Source organism: Euleptes europaea, chromosome 7, assembly GCF_029931775.1.
Source record: "Euleptes europaea isolate rEulEur1 chromosome 7, rEulEur1.hap1, whole genome shotgun sequence".
NCBI lineage: Eukaryota > Metazoa > Chordata > Lepidosauria > Squamata > Sphaerodactylidae > Euleptes > Euleptes europaea.
The window spans coordinates 38,755,488-38,777,621 of record NC_079318.1 but is presented as its reverse complement, the minus strand read 5'-3'; the positions used below and the strand labels follow the sequence as shown (position 1 = coordinate 38,777,621).

Genomic DNA, 22,134 nt, shown 5'->3' with positions numbered 1-22,134 from the left:
ATTGGCTCCACATGGGGTTGCCAACCTCCAGGTACTACCTCGCTTTTCTCAATGGGGCGAAAAGGCTTTTTTGTCTTTCAACGTCCTTGGAACAGCTTAGGAGGTGGTGTGGTGACACCTCCTCCCTACCATCCCCAGCCGCCACCAGCTCAGGAATGGGCTGTTGGTTTCCCAGAACAAGAGGGGGCACACACTTTGTAAAGGTATTATGAAAAACACTGCTTTGTGAAGGGGATCTGAAGCAGGATATACCATAGCCTCGCCAAGTCTGTGTAACATTTCATTTCTTAATCCTACAGTTCCCAAATCACAGGTCCATGCTGCAAAGCTTGTGGCCAGCTCAACAGAATAACTGTGAATATTATGTATTTATTTAGATTTTTTTAATGCAACCTTTCCTGGGAACCTGGCTTGTAACAGATACCCCAGGTGTCTTAGTCTCTCAAACTCCAAATCAGGATCCTGAGACGCAAGGACATTTTGATAACCTAGGTTTTCTCTGGTGACCCTGGAGCTCACAAGGTCTATGACGCCCCACTTTTTAAAGCGAATACCTCAATGACAAAACAATAATACTAAAACCTGTAGATTCAGGAGATGTATGACATCTAGTGGAAAACTACAAAAATACACTCAGAATTCTGTATACAATATCGTAAATTGTTTCTTTTATATACCTTTTGCTACATTTAGATGAGTAAATATTGTGATAACAAAAACATATATATTTGGAACAATGCAGTAAATAAAATATGTGTTAGAAATCTTCATGTTAAAGAAACTAGAGAAAGAAATATGGTCACCTCATTGCGTGCCAATAAATCCTCCACTTTTGTAGCAGTGTCTGGTAGTACAAGCAGAAGAGTATTGGATATATCTTTCAGTGTTAAATCAATCTGCATTTCACACAAGTCATTAATCTGCCATAAATAAAAGAATAATTAATAGCATACCACTTACTTTTATGTAGCTGCATTAGTTAAGCAGTCTGATAAGATCTTGATCTTGGAAGGGGGAAGAGAACCCAACTAACACAAAAACAAATGAAATAGTACTGAATCAATGATAAGAGGAGCTGTGGCTCAGTTGCAGACCTGAGATGTGATTTGATCCTTCTTTTAACAACTGCAGCAGTGCATGGTGGTGGTTTAAATCCACTTCCCAACTGCCACTGACTGTGTATGAGCTAGGATTGCCAGCTCCGGGTTGGGAAATACCTGGAGATTTTTGGGGCGGGGCCTGAGGAGGGCAGGGTTTGGGAAGGGGAGGGACTTCAATGCCATAGAGTCCAATTGCCAAAGCAGCCATTTTCTCCAGGGGAACTGATTTTTATTGGCTGGAGACCAGTTGTATTAGCGGGAGATCTCCAGCTACTACTTGGAGGTTGGCAACTCTAGTATGAGCTGATGCAGAAAACAACTAGGTGAAGAGGCTCAATCACAAGTGATACAAGCTGCCTATCAAGGAATGGCCTCCATAATCACCATGAGCAGACATGACACAAACCAAATCGGGCCCGGGGGGGTTGCTCGAGGACAACTAGTTTAGGCTTTTTTAAGACTCAAATCCTGTATCTTTTATATTCATCCCTAAGGGTTCTAAAATTACAACATTTTAAAATGGCATTTTCAGGGGGACATTGTGTGTTTCCTTCTGTTTCAATAGTTGCTTGTCATATTTTGTCCAATGTTACATTATTCAAACAAATATTGAGGAACGCGTCCTTTCTATAATGCCAACAGTTAATAGGCCATTTAAAAAAAAACTCTAATTTATAAATCTAAACAAAAGTTTCAAATACAAGTGGCTTGACTGGTCTTTGGTTGTCCAGAAACATCCGGCTCCGCAATCCTCCTCCCCCTTACCTGGGAGTCCAGGAAATGCAAGGCTCCAGTGAAAGTGGGAGTCCCTGTTCAGTGCAGCCCTGAGAGCTGCCATCTGACACCAGCCTGAATGTTGGCACAGGTGGCCGGTCAGCCAACAGGGGCTCAGAGGAAAGCATAGCACAGTTGGAGTCAGAGATGGCAATAGCCCTGCCCCCACCCCCAGGCTGCATGCGTCGGGTCAAGCCTTAGAGAGCCTGCACAGCTCAAGGTGGCTGGGACCAGGAGGGAGAGGGTCGAGGCCAAGTGCACCAGGCACGAGCAGGGAGAACGACTCCCAGCTGGGAGAAAAGGGCTGGGGCGAGCATTTGGAAGGGAGATAGAATGGGATCTACTGAGTGATGAAGGAAAGGGGGTGGGACTAACCACCCCATAAACAGGGAAGCTTCCCAAATAGCTAAGGAGGAAGACAGCTTGAAGGTTCACGGATGTAGGAACCAGCTAACCGGGGGAAAGAGCTACTTTATGTTTAATATCTTATATTTGCCAAAATATATGTGCTTGTTTTTGTTTTTGTTTTAACAATTAGTTAATTTTCTGGAGCTGATCTTGTATTGAAATAAATTTTAATGATGATGAGAACTGCTTTTAGGCTCTGGCACTGTTCAGAGGCCTGGGAAGGTGACCATGAACGAGCTGGAATCATGGTGGAGGGTCAGGGCTTGGGGCAGGTGCTGGATCCACCTCACAATGGTTCCAGCTATCATGTAAGCATTCTGGAGTATGAAAGGATTTTTTGTTTCTTAGTTATAGAAGGTTTCTCGAAATGAAATGAAATAAAAAGCATATTTAAACCAATGTCTTTGACATTGGAAAATATGTTTACCTTTTTCAAAAGCTGATTAAACATTTTTATGACTTCATCAACTTCTTGAAAGAAGCTATCTAAAGTCAAAGATGACCATGTTAAAATAGTAAGTCCTTGTCTCAACACAGACTCCACCTAAAGAAAATAAACAGGGTTAAGAAAAGTAAACATTTAGTGAGACTGAAGTACATACAGAATGATGAATATCAGATGACTGTCATACCCATTTTAATGTAAGCTTAATGTTATTTTAGCATCTCTTTGTAGCATTAAATTATACTTCAAACAAAGTTTTAAAATTTGTGCATTCAGAATGTGATGACTTCAGCTGGTGAACAGGTAGATGCAAGAGAAAACAATACTGCAGGTACCCTGGCCTCGGGCCATATAAAGCATTAGAGTAGCACTTTGAAATGTGCTTACAAGCAAATCAGCAATCAGTGTAAAATTTTTAAAACTGGCAAGATGTATTCCCTGAGCATGACACCTGCCAGCAGCATAACCTCTACATTTTGAACAAGTTGAATTTTGAGCCATGTAGAATGCTTAGGAGTAGTCCAATTTGGAGCTTGGATAACTGTTGCCAAATCCTGCTCATCAAGACAGGCCACAAGCTGCAACAACCAAAGTTGGTGAAATGTATTACATATTACAGAGGACACCTACACCACCATGTGCAGCCCTGAATCAAAAACCAAATTATACACATGCTTCTTAAGAGAGAGGGGAACACCATCCAGAACAGACTCACTTTGCAAAATTTTGATTATAAACTGATAAGTCAACAGTGCTTCAGTCTTATCTGGACTGAGCTTGAGTTCATTAGCTCTCATTTAGCCAATTACTGCCTCCAAACACAGGTTGAGAGCATACACAATCTCATCTGACTCAACTAAATAAAACTGAGCTGGACGTTTACACACATTGATGACACCTTAGCCCAAACTACTGTCGTCGGAGCTAGCGGATTTAGGCAGAGTTCCCAGGAATAAAACACCAGTCGAGCCAAGCTACATAAAACAGTGCTTGTTTTATATACAGTGTTCAGATTACTTACAACGATCACCAACACTTTCCACATCCACTAAAATCTCCCACACCTGGATACAAAAATATATACATTTATACCTTCCCAATCACCAGCAACCAATCAGCTAACTGCTGAGTCATTGTGCACTCATTTCTGGTCATTTCATTAGCTTAGCCAGAAACCGGTTCAGACTGGCTCTTACTTGACTTCTGTTAGAGCCTCACAATCCAGATGCTTATGATCTAGGTTTCTGAACTGTCAAATTCTGATATGCCAGACTTGCTATTTTGACAACTACCAGTCAGCCTCTCTGTGTTTACAATTTACACATTACAGAGTATATAGGTTGTGTTCTGCATTCCTACCCGGTGTCCAATTCAGAGTGCCCAATTCAGATCACAAGACTGCAACATGTGGAGAAGGGTCTTTAGCCTTCCCCCAAGCATGCACTGACACCATTTCCCTGACCTCAAACACTGGGGGAGGTGCTATCTGGCCCACTGGAGAAAACCCATGAGTGTACTTGGAGACTGCTCTGATCTGCTATAGCAAGGACAGTCAGAACATTGTGAATGAAAGAAATGCTTAGCAAGTAAGTGAATCACAGTACTGGGTTGTTCAGGCCATGCTGGTATTATCAGGGGCCAATCTCAAAAGCTCCCTCACCACCTGGAACACTTCCACTGAACAAGCATGTTGCTGGTGGAGAAGCTTCACCACTATCATAGTCACAAAATAAATTGCCCACCCCTGCAGTGATTGTAAGTCTTTGTAAATCTAACCATTATCAGGTAATGGTTCATCCATAACAAAAGACTCTAAGATATCCTCCACACCCAAACCACTTTGAATTGGACCAGTAGTACAGTGAGGTAGCTTTAGCCTTTGGACTTAATAGTCTTCTGGGCACTCTTCTTGAGAAGGTAATATACATTTGAAATTCAAAGCTACAGCACACTTTTTTTTGGGGGGGGGGACCCTCCTGAGCCCATGGAGAGGGGACCAGGTCTTCTATACCAAGTCAAGCTTTAACAGCAGACAAAAACCAAATCAAGCTTATATCCTACTACATGTGTGGGAACTAAGATAACAACCCCATGGCTTATATGGAGGCCATGTCATTCTGAGCTACACCATATTGAATAAATATATACACCCCTTCCACATGTATGAGTAACTATGTACATATACACACCGTGAGTGAAATCTGCAGAATTAAATTACTGTGACTCACCTTCTTCATTTTTGGTGCCATCAAATTTACAAACACAGTTGGCACTTCCTGGCACAAATTTTCATAACATGCTAGAATACTCTGCAAATTAAAATTAATGTTCAACATTTTAATGAAATTTTAAAAGATGCTAAAATATGACTGCAAAATGTAATTCATTTGGAGAAAAATGAAACAATGGCTACACAGAAATTGCTCAGTGACAAATGTCATTACTTTTTTACTTCATTTATAGCCCACTTTTCTCCCCAATGGGGTCCAGAAGTGGCTCACAACGTTCTCCCATTCTCCACTTTATCCTTACAACAACCCTGTGAGGTAAGCTAGACTGAAAGTACATGACTGGCTCAAGGTCACCCAGCAAAGCTTCCACGCAGTGTGTGAATCTGAACCTGGATTTCCCAGATCCTACTCCAGCGCTCTAACCAATGTGTGCTTGTGTGCACATCATAGGCACACATAATGTAAGACAGTTTGTTTTCATTGATAGGGTACCGAAATTGAAGATACTTCCCCATCAGAGAGAAGGTTGAAATTTGGAACTCGGACAGTCCAAGACACTGAATGGTCTGCAGTTGTTGTTTTTTTACCTGTGCCACTTTGGAAGCATTCCATGCCGTAAATAAATTTATTAAAAAAAAAAAAACCTGTGCCACTCAAAGCCTGTGACATGAAACTAAACTCCTCACAACTGAGATGAACACTCTTCATAGGAAACAACTAGGGTTGCCAGGTCCCTCTTCTCAACTGGAGGGAGATTTTGGGGGCAGAGCCTAAAGAGGGCGGGGTTTGGGGAGGGGAGGGGCTTCAATGCCATAGAGTTCAATTGCCAAAGCGGCCATTTTTCTCCAGGTGATCTGATCTCTATCGGCTGGAGATCAGTTGAATTAGCAGGAAATCTCCTGCTACTACCTGGCAGTTGGCAATCCTAGAAGCAACACATAAGATGAAATGTTCAGCTGTGTGGACATTAGGAAGCAGACTCAGCTGGGCGAGGGGGGCGGCTTCTTAAATACCTAGCTAGAGGAGCCGAGTGCAAAAGCTCAGGTCTGAGCCTGCCTGCCGGCCCCGCCCCTATTGAGCCAGGGCCTGATTGGTCCATTTGAAATACAGGGCAGGCCAGGAAGGTATGCAGCAGGGCAGGAAAAGCTCCAGCTAGAGTTAAAGATGCTATGGCTCCTTCTCCAGCTTCCACACTAGCAGCCATTTTGTGGCAGCATGCTGGCTGCCCAGCTGAGTCCCAGCCCCACCAGAGAAGCCCCTGAACCTTGTGCTAGGTCCCGACCCTCAGAGGTGGTTTGCCATTGCCTGCCTCCGCATCTCAACCCTGGTATTCCTTGGAGGCCTCCCATCCAAATACTTGCCAGGGTCAGGGCTGAGTGTGTGTGACTGGCCCAGGATCACCCGGCAAGCTTCCATGGCGCAAGTGGGGATTTGAACCTGGGTTTCCCAGGTCCTAGTCCAACACCTTAACCACTACACCACGCTGGCTTTCGATTCACAATAGGCACATAATAAGCCCTAGAACATCAAAAAGGCCAATGAAGCTACTCCATCAGAAGGTGGTTACGAAAGTGGACAGATACAGCTAAACATCTGGATAGCTCTATTCATGTAAATGAACTTATCTTTTTGTCTGTTCAGGATAACAGTTAACAGTCAATGAACAATCAGCAAGGCGAGTGGAATAAATTTCAAATTGTCATACAAAGAAATATGTTAATATGATACTGTAATCCAGTCAAGGGCCTGCATTCTTTATTTTTGAAAAAAAAATCAATGATAATAATTCTTTACATACCTCCAAACGTAATTTATTTGTCTTAACCTCATTTTCAATTTTAACTATCCTCTTTGCCTGTTCTGGTACATCAAGTCCCATCTTTATCATGCATTTTGTTTCTCGGACAATCTCTAAGATTTTGGGGTCAAAATTAACCAGTAGCTTTCCAGTTTCAGGATGACGTACCAAAAGTGTCACTTGCAAAGCTGCAATAAATATGCAAAAATATTATAGAATTCGAGTGCAAAAGATCTCCCCCCCCCCCCGTTGGACAAATCTGCAAAATTGTCCAAAGCCAAGGTGACAAGACAAAGATACTATTCAGTATAACTTGTGATGGAACAGAAGACTCACCATATTGTAGCTGTGAAATTTCCTTCGTCCAAGCTGTGTGATAGAGTACTTCAAATTCCACCAGCACATAGGAAATTTTATTGTACAATCGAACAACTGCTTTACCTTCTGGACTTGCCAAGATATCTGAATTTTTCTGTTAAAATATTTGGAATCAATGTTAGACATATTAAAAAGATAAATTGATAGAATGCTGTCTCTTGTTTCTCTCTTCCTCTCACTAGTCTAGGAGAGTACATAATGTGATGTATTTTTACAAGCCTTTTGTCATGAGTCAGCCTGTAGAGACCTCCTCTGACAAAGGGGAATTAGAAGCCAGAACAGAGGGACATCCTCAGGCAGAAGTCCCAGAGGAACAACCACAGGGACTACAGCCTGCCAGAATAGAGGATCAGCCAAAGTCAGGAGATGACTCACCATGCCTGCAGCCTGCCAGCTCAAGGACTCCAGTTGTACCTGACACCTTGCAACATGCAGTGTCTCCAGAGGCCTCGCCAAGGCCACTGGAGCAGAGAAGAGAACAGGTCCGTCTGGCAATGCAGCAGAGACGGCAAAGTGCTAGACTGAAGGCTTTACAGAGGAACCTCCTCAGTAGCAGTGATGAGGAAGAGCAGGGCAGAAGCACCACCTGTGAACTCAGCCTCATCAGCATCAGCTGGCTCTGCTACAGCAGCAGGGGAAGGGATTTAAGCCATCAGTTAGGCTGGGCTGTTGTGCAAGCAACTTGTCACCAACCTCCTTGTGTACCGGCCTTGTTTCCCTGCTATCCTTTGGATTCATGGTATCCTGACTTCTTGGACTGGCTTTGACTAACACCTTGGACTTCCCTTGCTGGTATTGAGATCTTGGACTTTGCCTGAACTGTGAATGACCTTGGACTGTTCCCCAGACTATGCTTCCAGCCCTCGCTCCTTGCCTGCACCACGACACCTTTTCAAGATTGCGCAGATGTTGATACTGCTCATTATTGCTTCTTTAATTACAGACAGTACCATATTTCAACTTTTCTAGGCATGGACTCAGAAGCCCTATGATATAGTGGGAAAACATATAAGCAGCCCCGTCTTTCTTTGTTGTTTACAAAGGATCAGAGAAGGCATTTTTAAAGGGAAGAGTTATATGATTGTTCAAATGTTGCATAGGAACTAACAAAACTGTAGCAGCAGATGTGGTTCAACCTTGCACTCACATAATATTCCTTTGGATCCTGGCCAAAGGCACAAAAGAAGCTATCATTTGATAACTTTAATGATGAACCAACAAAAAGAGCAATGTCCTATAATCACAGGAGCAAAGCATACCTTTCCCTGCCAGTAAGTTTGCCTCTTCCTCAAACTTTAAAAATTCAAGCAATCCATTATCTGGGGCGGTAAATATTTTGTTCAATTAAAGTGGGTTTCTTCAGGAAAGATAGTTTCTAAGGATTTTTGGGACACCTGCAACCATTCTAAAATAAGTCTGATATACACCTTAAGGGCTGCTACTAAATTATCAAAGGGCGAAAACGCATGGTCACTTTAGCCTCCTTTATACCCTGTTTCAGCCAGGATTTAGCCAGGATCGAACGCACATTCGGCGAAACACATGCGTTCGATCCTGGCTGAATCCTGTCTGAAACAGGGAATAAAGGAGGCTAAAGCGACCATGCGTTTTCGCCCAAAATCGTCTCAATATTAGCTTTACAGTAGTAAAGCTGGAAATTTGTTCTCATGACAGTCAAACAGCACCACCTATAGACTCTTCCATATCACTTCAGGGCAACACTAATCTCCAGAACTGGAAACACATGATAAGCATCAGTATTCTTACCATTTGATCACCGTTTTTAAAGACATAGTATTTTATGCTTTACCAAATCTGTCTGCTTCATGTGGATGACGACAAACTTACATAAAAATAGTCGATCGGCTCATTTATGCGCCTGAAGAGCTGCCTCACCCATAATATCTTCCCAGCTACTGGGGGCATATTACGAGCCAGAGGAGGGTCTTCTTTTTGAGCCTGATAAAGCTATGGTAAAGTAAACACAGATTTAAAACATACCATCTAGTAACACTTTGGCTAAATATTGCACCTCTCTAAGCATTTAGAATTGAACAAGCAAGTGTGGTATTAAACGGCAGATGATGTTCTGACAACAAGCAAACCCATAAGGTACATAATTTTCCATAACAGAATGAAGCGAAGGGGGAAAATATGAAGCACTGAATTAGAGCTTGCTGACATGCTAATACCTATGTGCAAAATCAGTTAGTGACACTACACATCCCCATCTTTAGTTTTCTAAATTAAAATGTATAAGATTCATTTGTTCCCCTCTCCCATGGGTCTGCTGTTCACTGTTTTACTATTTTTCCCCTAATGCTAATCAGCCCAATCTTCAATCCAGCATTGCCAGAGAATGATAAAATAAAATTACAGTTTACAATACAGACTATCAACATCAACATGGAACTTCTCTGCCTCTACAACCGCATTAACTATTTTAAACCATTCATTATTAGGGTTGTCAACCATTTTTTTAAAAAAATCATGGTCAAATGTTTGCTTTTTAACCAATTTGTCAGTAAATGAATAAATAACAAATAAATGTACCTATTCCCAAGCCACAATACAGATTATTTTTGAAAGAGTACAACTGTAAAATAAAGTACAATTTCAACAAAAATGATCACCCATCCTTAGAACAAAAGGCTACCACTGATAATTTATTTTTTAAAAAACATATTCAGAACTATATGACACTTTCCTGCCATACAGGCCCTCCACCATAACAGTAAATGGGCTAATTTTTAAAACTAATTGTATTCTTAACAGTGCAATTCTGAGGGGGAAGGAATGGGCTTTTGGAGCCAACTGACCCTTATGGCGGCGTATCTCAGAGATATGCCGGTGTAAGGGCCACATACAGTGAGGGGAAAAAGTATTTGATCCCCTGATGAATTTGCCCGTTTGCCCTCTGACGAAGAAATGACCAGCCCATAATTTTAATGGTAGGTTTATTGTAGTTGTGAGAGACAGAATAACAACAGGAAAACTCCCAGAAACCCAGAAGACAAAAGTCAGAGATTGATGTGCATTATAATGAGTGAAATAAGTATTTGATCCCTTTGCAAAAGATGACTTAGTACTTGGTGGCAAAACCCTTGTTGGCAATTACAGAGGTCAGACATTTCTTGTAGGTGGCCACCAGGTTTGCACACATCTCAGGAGGTATTTTGTCCCACTCCTTTTTGCAGATCCTCTCCAAGTCAGTATGATTTCGAGGCTGATGTGTAGCTACTCGAACCTTCAGCTGCCTCCACAGATTTTCGATGGGATTAAGGTCTGGAGACTGGCTAGGCCACTCCAGGACCTTAATGTGCTTCTTCTTGAGCCACTCCTTTGTTGCCTTGGCCGTGTGTTTTGGGTCATTGTCATGCTGGAATACCCATCCTCGATCCATTTTCAATGCCCTGGCTGAGGGAAGGAGGTGCTCACCCAAGATTTGATGATACATGGTCCCGTCCATTGTCCCTTCGATGCGGTAAAAGTGTCCTGTCCCCTTAGCAGAAAAACATCCCCAAAGCATAATATGTCCCCCTCCATGTTTGATGGTGGGGATGGTGTTCTTGGGGTCGTAGACAGCATTCCTCCTCCTCCAAACACGGCGAGTTGAGTTGATGCCAAAGAGCTCGATTTTGGTCTCATCTGACCACAACACTTTCACCCAGTTCTCCTCTGGGTCATTCAGATGTGCATTGGCAAACTGCAGACGGGCCTTTACATGTGCTGTCTTGAGCAAGGGGACCTTGCAGGCTCTGCAAGATCTCAGTCCTTCACGGATAGTGTGTTACCAACTGTTTTCATGGTGACTATGGTCCCAGCTGCCCTGAGATCATTGACAAGTTCCCCCCGTGTAGTTCTGGGCTGCTTCATCACCGTTCTCATGATCATTGCAACTCCACAAGATGAGATCTTGCATGGAGCCCCAGACCGAGGAAGGTTGACAGTTAGGGTTGGGGTTATGGTTGTCACCTTCTCACCAAGCTGGTTGGAAATAGTCTTGTAGCCCAGTGCAGCCTTGTGCAGGTCTACAATCTTGTCCCTGACATCCTTGGACTGCTCTTTGATCTTGGTCATGGTGGCTAGTTTGGAATCTGATGGATTGATTGCTTCTGTCGACAGCAGAACCCTAACCCTAACCCGGCTGGTTGATAGGGGATCAAATACTTATTTCACTCATTATAATGCACATCAATCTCTGACTTTTGTCTTCTGGGTTTCTGGGGGTTTTCCTGTTGTTATTCTGTCTCTCACAGCTACAATAAACCTACCATTAAAATTATGGACTGGTCATTTCTTCGTCAGAGGGCAAACAGGCAAATTTAGCAGGGGATCAAATACTTTTTTCCCTCACTGTATGCTGACGCAGGTCCCCAGCGCTGCCGTTCCACTGTCAGGTGCTGGTATAGCTCTGCAGTGGCTGCACACCAATGCAACTCAGGCACATGGCTGTGCACCAGCATTGCTGTGGGCAGATCATGGGGCATGGCTGGTGTTAGTTCACTCGCTACTGTGTTTCAGCCCAGCAGTGCCCCCTGATAGAGGTGCAAAGTTGCACCAATGAAAAACGCAGCACAGCCCATGGGCAATCATTGATCAGAAAAAAAAACAAATGCCCCTCCAACTGTCTTGGCCACGCCCATAAGCACCCAAGAAGCTCCAGATGCTGACTAAGGGTGCAATCAATTACCTCCCTCCCTTGTGGCAGCCATGCCCCCTCTTTAGAACTCAACCATGCCCCCTCCAGCCCTTCAAGAAGCCCGGGCAGGATGCCCCACAACTTACAAGATAGGGTGCGTGGCAGGGGACGCTGTCTGACAGCTCCCTGCTGTGCAGACTTAGAGCAAGCGCCAAGGCATCCTGATGGTGGGTAAAGCACAGAGGGGGCACTTTGCACCAACACCCAACAGGGAGAGAAAAGTCCACACTCCATGGCTGACCTCTCACAGTTCTGTACCCCACCTCCAGAAGCAGGACACAAAGGGATACCCATGCATTAACAGGTAAGCAGGGGTCTGTTTCCCCAATCTCTTTCCCCCTTTTCCCTCATTCATTGCTGGTAGCCACCCCAGCAATCCCGCCTCCTGCATACGAGCCCACCAGTGTGGAAATCCAGCGGGGTGGCAGGAGCCGTGGAACCTTGCCACCATGGTCCCCATGCACAAGGGAGTTTGGGGTGTGAGGTCTAGCCCAAAATAGCTGGTGGGGGAGGGGGCCCAAGTTCTCAGCTGTGTACTGGACTGACAGCTCAATCATTTGCAGGGCTCCCCTTGAATAGGGCACTACGGGGGGGGGGGGGCTGGAGTCCCACCATGCTGAATGGAGTGAGTAACTACACAATCCTTGAACCCATTCCCTTGCAGGAGCAGACTCCCGTGAAGCAGCTGCCAAGGTGGACCCATCTTTTGCTGTTGGTTTGGACACTTATGCCAGACAAGTGAGGATGTTTTGAATGATGCCAGCCTTTGGGGCGGGAGAGCCAGTTGCAACAGAGGGCTGACCCATGGACCCCAGAGTGGACTACTTGCTGACCCCAGATGGATCTCTATGAGCCCAACAAAGCACTTGTGGCACCTTGTTGCAGGTGCATGTGTGTCTGTTTCTTCCTTCTGCACGTAAAGATCCAACAGGGTGAGCTCTGGCTCAGACCGCTATCCCACCAGCCCACTGTGCCCTGACCACAAACCAAGGCTGACTTTTGAAACCAACAAATTTTATTTGTTTTCTGAAACCGAAGCACTGTTGTTCCATCCCTTATTCAGGGGAACAAACCAAATGTAAAAAACAGAACTGAAAACTCTGGTGGGGGGCTGGGGAAACCCCTATCACAGGCCACAAGGGTGCCAGCAGTCATTCCCTGCCTGCCTCTGTGTCGGCTGGTTCAGAGTCAGTTAGGAAAAACCAAATTGTTTGTATTTGGGTTTTTCAAAAATTTTCGGGTTTATTAAACTCAAACCCAAAAAATACCCGAAAAAGTGCACAGCCCTAGTCTCTCCTTACTGTACATACAATAAAATACCTTTTTAGTGGCTTCAAGTTCGGCAACATAATGCTGAAGAATACATCCAATAGTACGCTCTATTTCGTTTTGGAGACAGGGCATGTTCAGCTTCTGAAACCTAAATAGAATATCTTATTCAGACACAGAACATGCTCCTGTAAGTCAGAATCATGAAAAATTATGGTTGGCTTTAAAAGAAATAGGGGTGTCTAGACAAGAGACTACTGTTGGGACAGAATATAGAGAAACAGAATGGTTTCCAATTGGCAAAAGTGTCAGACAAGGTTGTAAATGATGTTATCCGCCCTGAGCCGACTTGCTGGGGAGGGTGGACTACAAATCTGAAAAACAAGCAAACAAACAAATAGTTTGTCTCCCCATCTGTTCAATCTGTATCATAAGGAAAGATGTATTAGATTTCAATGAAGGTGGGGTGAAAATTGGACAAAGGAACGTTAATGATTTGAAATGTACAGATGACACCACATTACTAGCAGAAAACAATGAAGGCTTGAAACAACTCCCGATGAAGGTTAAAGCAGAAAGTGCAAAGCAGGATTACAAATGAACATCAAGATGACAAAAGTAATGACTATTGAGGAACTTTAAGGTTGAAACAACTTTAAGGATGATGAAGAAAATGAAAACTGTTGAAGATTTTCTGTTCCTTGGCTCAATCATCAACCAAAAAGGAGAGTGCAACCAAGAAATCAGAAGGAGATTGAGACTGGGAAGGGCAGCCATGAAGGAGCTAGAAAAGATCCTTAAGTGGCAGGATGTGTATCTGGTGACCAAGATCAAGATAATTCATACCATAGTATTGCCCATTACTACGTATGGGTGTGAAAGCTGGACAATGAAGAAAACTGACAGGAAGAAAGTTGATTCCTTTGAAATGTGGTGTTGGAGGAGAGTTTTATGGATACTATGGCCCACCAAAATGACAAATCACTTGGTTCTAGATTGAATCAAGTTTGAGCTCTCCCTAGAAGCCAAATTTACCAAACTAAGGCTATTGCACTTTGGTCACATTATGAGAAGACAAAAATCACTGGAAAAGACAATAATGCTAGGAGAAGTTGAAGGCAGTATGAAAAGAGGAAGACCCAATATGAGATGGATAGACTCAATAAAGGAAGCCACGCCCTTCAGTTTCCAAGACCTGCGAAAGGATGTTTTGGAGGTAATTCATAGGGTCACCATAAGTTGGAAGTAACTTGATGGCACATAACACACAAGAAAGGCAGCATCTTCCTGTGGTTTTTCAAAATGTGTGTAAATTTAAAGCACTGCCCAGTTTAAACCAACTACTTTAAACCTATTTGACCTACCTTTGAAGCAGTTGGACAGAAAGTTGTGAAGACAAGAGTCTTCCAAAACAAGTTCTCATAAATGACTGTATCTGAACCTAAAGCAAAAAGTACACATGTTATAGTGATAACTCACATCTTTTATAATAAATTGTGGATCAATTTATTAAAGTGCTGGAAGCATGTTACAATTAAGATTTTATCACTCCCTACATTATTGAAATGGTTCTCTCGCATGGCAATAGCATGCAAATGGGAAGTGGAGGGAACACAAGGCTGCTATACCCAGGGAAAGCCACTAAGAATGCAGCGGGGGTGGGGGGAACTGCCTTACCAAAACATGCCTTCTTTCTCTGTTCTCACATGCATGTGGCCATGCTGTCTGGCCTCAACCTGATCAAACAGGGTTTTTTGTTTGTTTGTTTGTAGCTAGCAACAATGCTGAAATAATCACAAACACCCGATGAGGCTGCTTATTTGGTCAGTTTCACAGCGCCAGCACTGTGCTGATGTAAGTGCTTTTTTCCACTAGCGATCTAGCAATCTATCGCTAAAGCATATGTATGAACCAAAAAAAAAAAAAAAGTTGGCAAGCCGCATAACAACTATGACATCAGTCACCACTCCCTCATTCGTTCTGAAGCTCCGCATTTTCCCTGGTGATGCATAAATTTAACCCCAAGTAGTTTGGGAATTTCTTTGAGGGGGGGAAGCCCCCGTGCATAATGATGTGAGAATTCAAGTTCAAATACTGTGCATTGAGAGAGCAGCATATCCAGCGGAAACTATCCATGCATAAAAGGCCTAAATCTGTAAGAAGGAAGTTTTATTTTCATGTCTGAAAATGTCAGTCATCTTTGAACTACAGCAAATTTCCAAGAATTGACTCCAAATTAGAATAATTATGTTACTTACTTCTAAACCTTCTATTTTTGTCATGAAATCAGCAAAATCTACATCAAATTCGGTTTTCCTTGGATCTAGAATATCATATTTTTTCTTTTGAACACTTTGGTAAATATTTTTGAACTTAATTGCCATAATATCTATTCCTTCAATGGTAGACATACTTAGTGCAGAAAAGGTTTGAACTATGGTTATCATTTCTGTAATCTGAAATTTGAAAAAAAAATCACTTTAAAAGTCATAATGGGATTCTTTAATAACGTTGTACTGCTTCTGCCAATAATTGCTACATTTGGAGTGAGGCTCATTTGACAAATATAGATAGCTTATCCGATTGGCAGTTACTCTGGGAGTACTTTTTGCAGAATTCTGTAACAATAATAGCTGTTTTATCCTTGGAATTTTAATCCCAAACCCATATTCCCAAAAAGAGAAACCTACCTTTAGGAGCCTTGTATGCAATGCACTAAGACTTAGTTCTCTCTGAGGTGGTAAACTTGCAACTGGGCTGTACCACAGCCATATGTATTGTCACCTGTACAACTACTTCCCTGTTCATAGAAAACTAGCATGTAAGAGAGGCTGTACTGCAACCCTTTCCTTTGACATCAACATTTGATGTTGCTGTGATTTTTGTTGTATTGGGGAGGGGGAGTCAATCATGTAAGGCAGTTTGAAGTGGTACCGCTCAGACACAGATTTACTTCATAACTGGGAACTAGGCCCACATTGCAACAGTGAGAATTACAGTACAGAGTTTAGAATGTTTAATCTCCAGGTCAGTCATTGGTAGTAGCTGGTAGTTCATAACATCCTGAAAGAAAAAAATTCTGTTTCCTGCTCACTAAAATGAAAAGCTTGACAACCACTAGCTTTACTAATACTTATGTGAACATAAGTGAACAGGACGGAATAGAACATAAATTGTGTTTACTCTTAAATAGGTATTAGAGCCACTTACTTTTTCTAGTCTTTTACAAAAAGCTTCAAATTTTCCAAAAATATACATCTCTGATACTTCAAATATCTTCTCCCCTGAAGTCTCCAAAATATGTTTTTTTGTTTTGTGAAAACTTTTCTGATATTCTTTAAACAGAAAAATGCAGTCCTAAAATTTTAAGAATAAATATTAGAACCAGTTAGGTAGTATGGGGGAGAGAAAAGTCTATTATTATGAAGTTTTAAGCTGTGCTTCATACCTTTTGTGTAAGAAAGATATAAACTCAATATTACAATTAATGTAGAAAGGTGACACCATTTACAACTCCTTTTACTGTCCTGTAGCTTCTCCAATTAGTACTTATCTTAGAGTTTTAGTATTTAGAATTATTATTTCACCTAGTTTAATGGCTGTCATGTGGCAAAAAGTAAAAAAGCCAATACAGTTTTTATTATACTATTATTATTCATATGAGCAAGTAGTAGAAATTCTGAAGAGAAAATTTGCTTAGCCTATATGACAGGCTCCCTCCCTTCCTGCCTACATTGCTGAACATTTCTTATTAATTAAGGGGAAATGCTGGCAAGAAGCTTGGTATTTTGTTACAATTCAAAATTAATTTATTTTAATTTCCCATTGTAAAAAATCAACCCACAAAGAGCAGCGGTGGTGCAAAGCCCTTGAGGCCTAATTAGGCAGCAGGCTCCACTATAAAAGACCAGAAGTTTTCAAATATATAATGGGACATGTAAATTATTGCACTATACATATTTTGCTAATAGATATAATGAGAATTCACAATCATGATTTATTTAGCATAAAAACTAGAGTCTTATTTTATAGCAGTAATATATTCTGCTCTTTGGGGAAGCCGCCTTATCACCACTGTGCAGCATACAAACCTGAATTTTCTTAATTACTGTTGGGGTATCCTGTTCCCATACACGACTAAAGCCTCCATCAGTAATGTATGCTTTACATGCTGTTACCATCTGATTTGTAACCTAATACATGCAAATAAAAGAAAAAGAATCTAACTCACTGTGTTAAATTGGAGAGAAAGATGCACGTGAAATTAGTCTATTATATAAAATTATGATAGCTAACCAGTGACTTTAGGGTCAAATTGTAACTCTCTACGAATGTATATGGGGATACCACGGCTTCACTTCTAGCTCTTCAAATATGATGATTTTCACAAAAATTGTTTTTGCAATGAATTTTGCTAAAACTCAGCATATTTCCACAAATCCTACTGCTAATCCATGCACAGTGCAATCCTGAAAGGAGGGGGGCCAGAGCTGCTTAGGAGCCGGTGTGACCCCAGTGCCAGCATCCTTACCACTTGCACCGTCCAAAGTGGTATGAACGCTTGCACAGGCAACTTACGCCAGCTTTGGGTAGTGATGTGGCAGAGCGAGCCTCATACATTGACGCTGCCTCTTTGGCAGTGTTTTTCCAGCACAAGTGCTCGCGTTAGTGTCCAGGGGAGTTACGCCTGCAAAATAGCTGGCATAGCCCCATGAAACTAAATGGGAGAGCTTCATGTTTTGTTTTGAAGTAGAGTTTTTATTTTTATTTACGGCCTGGGAAGCCTCTCAGGAGGCCGTCACCCAATTACTCCCCCCTTCAGGATTGCTCTGTCCATGCTAATAGCCATGCCAAAGCAAAGGGTTACAGCAGTGACACAGTCTACACAGGAATTTGCTATGTTGCCTGTGCAAAGTGCTACCTGCTTCCTACACATCTGGTTTAATGCTTAAGAAAAACACCAGCATTTGCTGTTGCCATATCCTTGCATGTAGCTGCTAAAATCGTAAGAATTATCATTTGCTTTCTCTCATTCACCGTCAGCATAGGAAAACTGCACACTAATTGGCACAAATGCAAGCAGTAATCCTTTATTTCACAAATAAGTTTACTGTATGTATTTGGTCTGATATCAGAGCGGTCTGCTGGGATGTTTATGCAAATTAATAATAATTTGAGAAATCTAATATATTGTCCCTGCCAGCAAGCACTTGGGGAGTTTTACCAATAATTAAATCATATGGGAAAAGTTATGATTTTTTACAAAACTCCCTTGAGTGACACTGGATCCTATTCTGGAGGGTTTCCTGATCTTTAAAAAGGGTGGAGCATGAGGGACAGCAGTAGGAAGAGGATACTTGAAAAAATCCTTTGTATGTGTGGAAGCAAGCCACTTGGATCTTACTCCAAGTAAATAAATAAATACAATAAATATAAATACAATCATTGTAGTGGCAGTTTTATTGCGCATACACTTCCCTAACATAGGACTGTGGATGAATCTGCCCCCCCACCCACATGATTTTCCTGTCACCCATATTTCATAAATAAATCCTTATTATCAAGGGACTTACCTTTACAAACAGTGATGTCATTCGTTCAGAAGTATTGTAATATCGGGAGACACTGTGTATCATTCGTATAGCATTAATCAAGTTTTGTATTCCATGAGCCATGGAAACCTTAAATAAACATATTGTAAGATTAGATGAACTGATGAGTGATAAATGAGATGCAGAGTAGCTGTGCAGAATTGTGTATTACTTTAGAGGTTTGGACAGTAGATTCAGATACCTTTATTGGCATAATAAAATAGCAATGAGGGAGCATAAATAAACGCACCCGCAAGGATTCACACACACGCTTTCCAACAACAGCCTTTCACCAGAGGAGAGGAGGGATCTGGCAACTCTAGTCACAGGGCAATGTAGCCCAGCATCTGAATTCCAAAAATAGGGCAGTGGAGGGATGTCTCTGCCCATACTAACTGGAGTGATGGTATAGAGAAAAGCATAATTAATAATGGCAACATGCATTAACAAGCATGGCAAGATCCTCAAGTGAAGTGTTAAAATACTTGCAAATGTAGCTATGACGTGGTCCTCGGATTAGGCAACCCAGTTTCGGCCCAGTACCACTTTGCAAATGATTTAAATTACTTCTCAACATAACTTGGAAGAATGAGGGGTTTTGTTACTACCACATGCTCATTGGCTTCTTTTGAGCCATTCCTTTGATAAGAGTCAGACCATGTCAAAGCCTAAAATGGGGGGGGGGGGGGTGTTTTTCCACTTTGCTTAATAAGACAATATGATCCAAAGTACCATATTTATATTATACAATTTTCTCTTACCTTAGAGGTTTCATTCTACTGATCACCACTGACAAAAAAGCACTTCTAAGTCATATTATTATACTTTTAATATATAATTAGCCCCAAAATCTGGTCTTTTGGGTTTACAAATAAAACAGGTTGGGATTATGTAAAAAAAAAATATTCTTGATTTTAGGATTTAATTATTTTAGCGTACATTCTGCAGAGGTTTGTGTTTTATGCTATGATATAAATGGAGATGTTTTGAGAATTTTGAAAAAGTGTACTTACTAAATCATAGTTATAGAGAGGCTGGCAAACTTTTTCAAGTGTGTATAAATATCTCACATTATCTTTTGATTCATTTGCTGTATCTGTTATCCTTGCATCCAAGTCTCGCCATAGCTAAGGTAAAAAAATAGAGATCATACTGGTGACAACATAATTGAAATTTGTAGAATGCACAGAACAGAAATGAAATTCTATTCAAACCACACAATCATCATCTTCTCTTATAATTTTCTGTAAACCACTAATTCATAAGGAAGCATTGTATAACTCTTGGGGGCATGCTAAACTTGAGGGAAAAATGGAAGGCTTGTGATTTTAGGAAGCTCCTTCTCCACACTTTCAGTGGCTTCTGAATTACAGCAGAAAAGAATTATTTTATACTGTTCACCCTGAAAAATCCCAGATTTCTCCCCTAGGTACTTTTAAAAGTAGCAGATAGCAAACAGGAACAAAACAGGAATGCCTAATTCCAACTTGGGGCAAATAGCAACAATAAAAAAACTTCTCCATTTAGAAGTACGCCTATATTAATAATAGTTGGCTTTTCTGGGGTTCTGTTTTTATGTCCTGATTTTTGAGCCTTAGGGGACATTCAATGACAATGTTACATACTTGGTGGGCAGCAGCAGATCAAAAGCTGAGAACCACCCTACCCCACCCCCTCCCTATCCTGTATCACCAAAAGACCAATAACACTAATAATGACGAAAACAACAAAAGAAGGCATGTAGACGGGTTTTGGAGGGCATGGACACAAAATGAATTGCAATACTTTCCCCCTATTTGTCTTTTCCCTCTCTTTTTCTCTTCCTGTACCCCTTTTAAAAATGAATAAAATTACTCAAAAAAAAAAGGAAAAAAGAAAAAAGCTCAGAACCACTTCTTTAAACTATTTCATGGCTTTAAAGACCATTTTAGTCTGTCAGACAGAAATTTGCAAGCGTCCAGTAGCACCTTGAAGACTAACAAAAATATTTTCTGGTAGGGTATGAACTTTCGTGAGCCACAGCTCACTTCTTCAGAAATTCTTCAGACAGAAATTTGATTTTGGAGTTGGAGTCCTGACAGCTATGGGCTCAGTGGGGTGGATCCAACCAGCTTTTCCATGCAATCTTTACTACATCCCCTGTCTCACATGACTTTTGTCCATGCAGGTCCCATGATTCCCAGCATAACCCTTTAGAGTGGTTAAAGGGGAGCCTTCCTCTGTTTTTCATCAGGAGAAAAACTGGGTGTATTCACACCACTCTATGACCTTGGGCAAGTCAGTTTATCTCAACCTCAGTTTTCTGTAAAATGAAAAGGTAGATACTTACAGTATGGCTGAGAGGGAGCATACAATAACATTTGTAAAGTGATATGTAAAATCAAAAGTGTGTATCACTCTGAAGACTTAGAATAGCTTTCCTTTCCTTTTTTTCCCTTAGAAGCTCCTTGATCCATTGATCTTGAGCAGCATATATCTAGTGTTTGAGGGATATAAGGACTGAAACAAATCTTGCCACTGACAATGTAGCCTTGGGATCCCTATCGCTTAGTAGAAAAGGCATTATGTCAGACACAGAGGCATTAGATTTGTATGTTAAAAGGGGGGAAATATAATGTGATCGAAGTTCCTCGTAAAAGCGGCATTCCAAAAGGGTGTGAGCTAATGAATCGATAGAGCCAGAAGAGCAAGGACAGGTCCTGTCTGAATGTGGTATATTCAAAATTCTTCCCTGCATAACCATAGAGGGGTTAGCATTCAATCTAGCTAAACAAAAAGCTCTAGAAAGACGAAGAGTGACTTAGAATAGCACTATATAAACACTCAAATCTTGAGAGTCTATCTTATCCAGATGACATTTTTTATTTGTTCTTCTGCTAAGCAACAGAAATTCATGCAATGTTGAAAAAGCTATTATTAAGGTATTCTGGTATATTTCCCACATGCATTATCCTCCAGTATTTTGGATTACCAGCGAAAAGACCAAAAGAAGGGTATTAGAGCCAAACTGATGCACCTTCTCTTTATTTGGCATTAGTCATGGGCATTGACAAAATGTCTGCCTGGAATTAAATGCTTGAAAAATTATTCAGTGGGGCACCTTTTCAAGATCACTTATGATGACAGGACAGGTCTAATTCATATGTACTGAAGCTGCATGAAGGCTGATCAGTATAGCCTGATCCCATCCCTATTCCATACCAGCAGCATCTGCACTTAGGGACCATGTGAGTATTTAAATCAAGCAGTAAATTCTTATCCCTGCAGGAATAATAACTCTACTGTACAACTGAATTCTTGCACACTATTTTATGAAGAGAGTGATTAATGAGCAGCAAAGGGGTATTTTCTAGTTTTTCAGTGCATTGTTATGAAAAGAGTCAGAACTGTAATCTGTTAGTGATTACTGAGCATTGATAGTTAGTCTAGATTAAATAG

The 22,134-nt window shown here is 41.4% G+C and overlaps 1 protein-coding gene across 1 annotated transcript in view; it reads right to left on the bottom strand.

Annotated features, from left to right (window-relative positions):
* DNAH8 (dynein axonemal heavy chain 8) overlaps positions 1-22,134 on the bottom strand; it is a 158,727-nt gene that overhangs the window by 130,266 nt on the left and 6,327 nt on the right. Inside the window, exons 5-17 of the mRNA XM_056853358.1 lie at positions 19,710-19,823; positions 18,679-18,786; positions 17,197-17,298; positions 16,316-16,462; positions 15,364-15,561; positions 14,470-14,546; positions 13,157-13,256; positions 8,983-9,102; positions 7,093-7,228; positions 6,757-6,944; positions 4,956-5,036; positions 2,710-2,826; positions 804-920 (exon numbers count right to left, since the gene is read on the bottom strand). Of these exons, the coding sequence (XP_056709336.1) occupies positions 804-920; positions 2,710-2,826; positions 4,956-5,036; positions 6,757-6,944; positions 7,093-7,228; positions 8,983-9,102; positions 13,157-13,256; positions 14,470-14,546; positions 15,364-15,561; positions 16,316-16,462; positions 17,197-17,298; positions 18,679-18,786; positions 19,710-19,823 (1,605 nt within the window). The remainder of the gene's footprint in view (positions 1-803; positions 921-2,709; positions 2,827-4,955; positions 5,037-6,756; positions 6,945-7,092; positions 7,229-8,982; positions 9,103-13,156; positions 13,257-14,469; positions 14,547-15,363; positions 15,562-16,315; positions 16,463-17,196; positions 17,299-18,678; positions 18,787-19,709; positions 19,824-22,134) is intronic.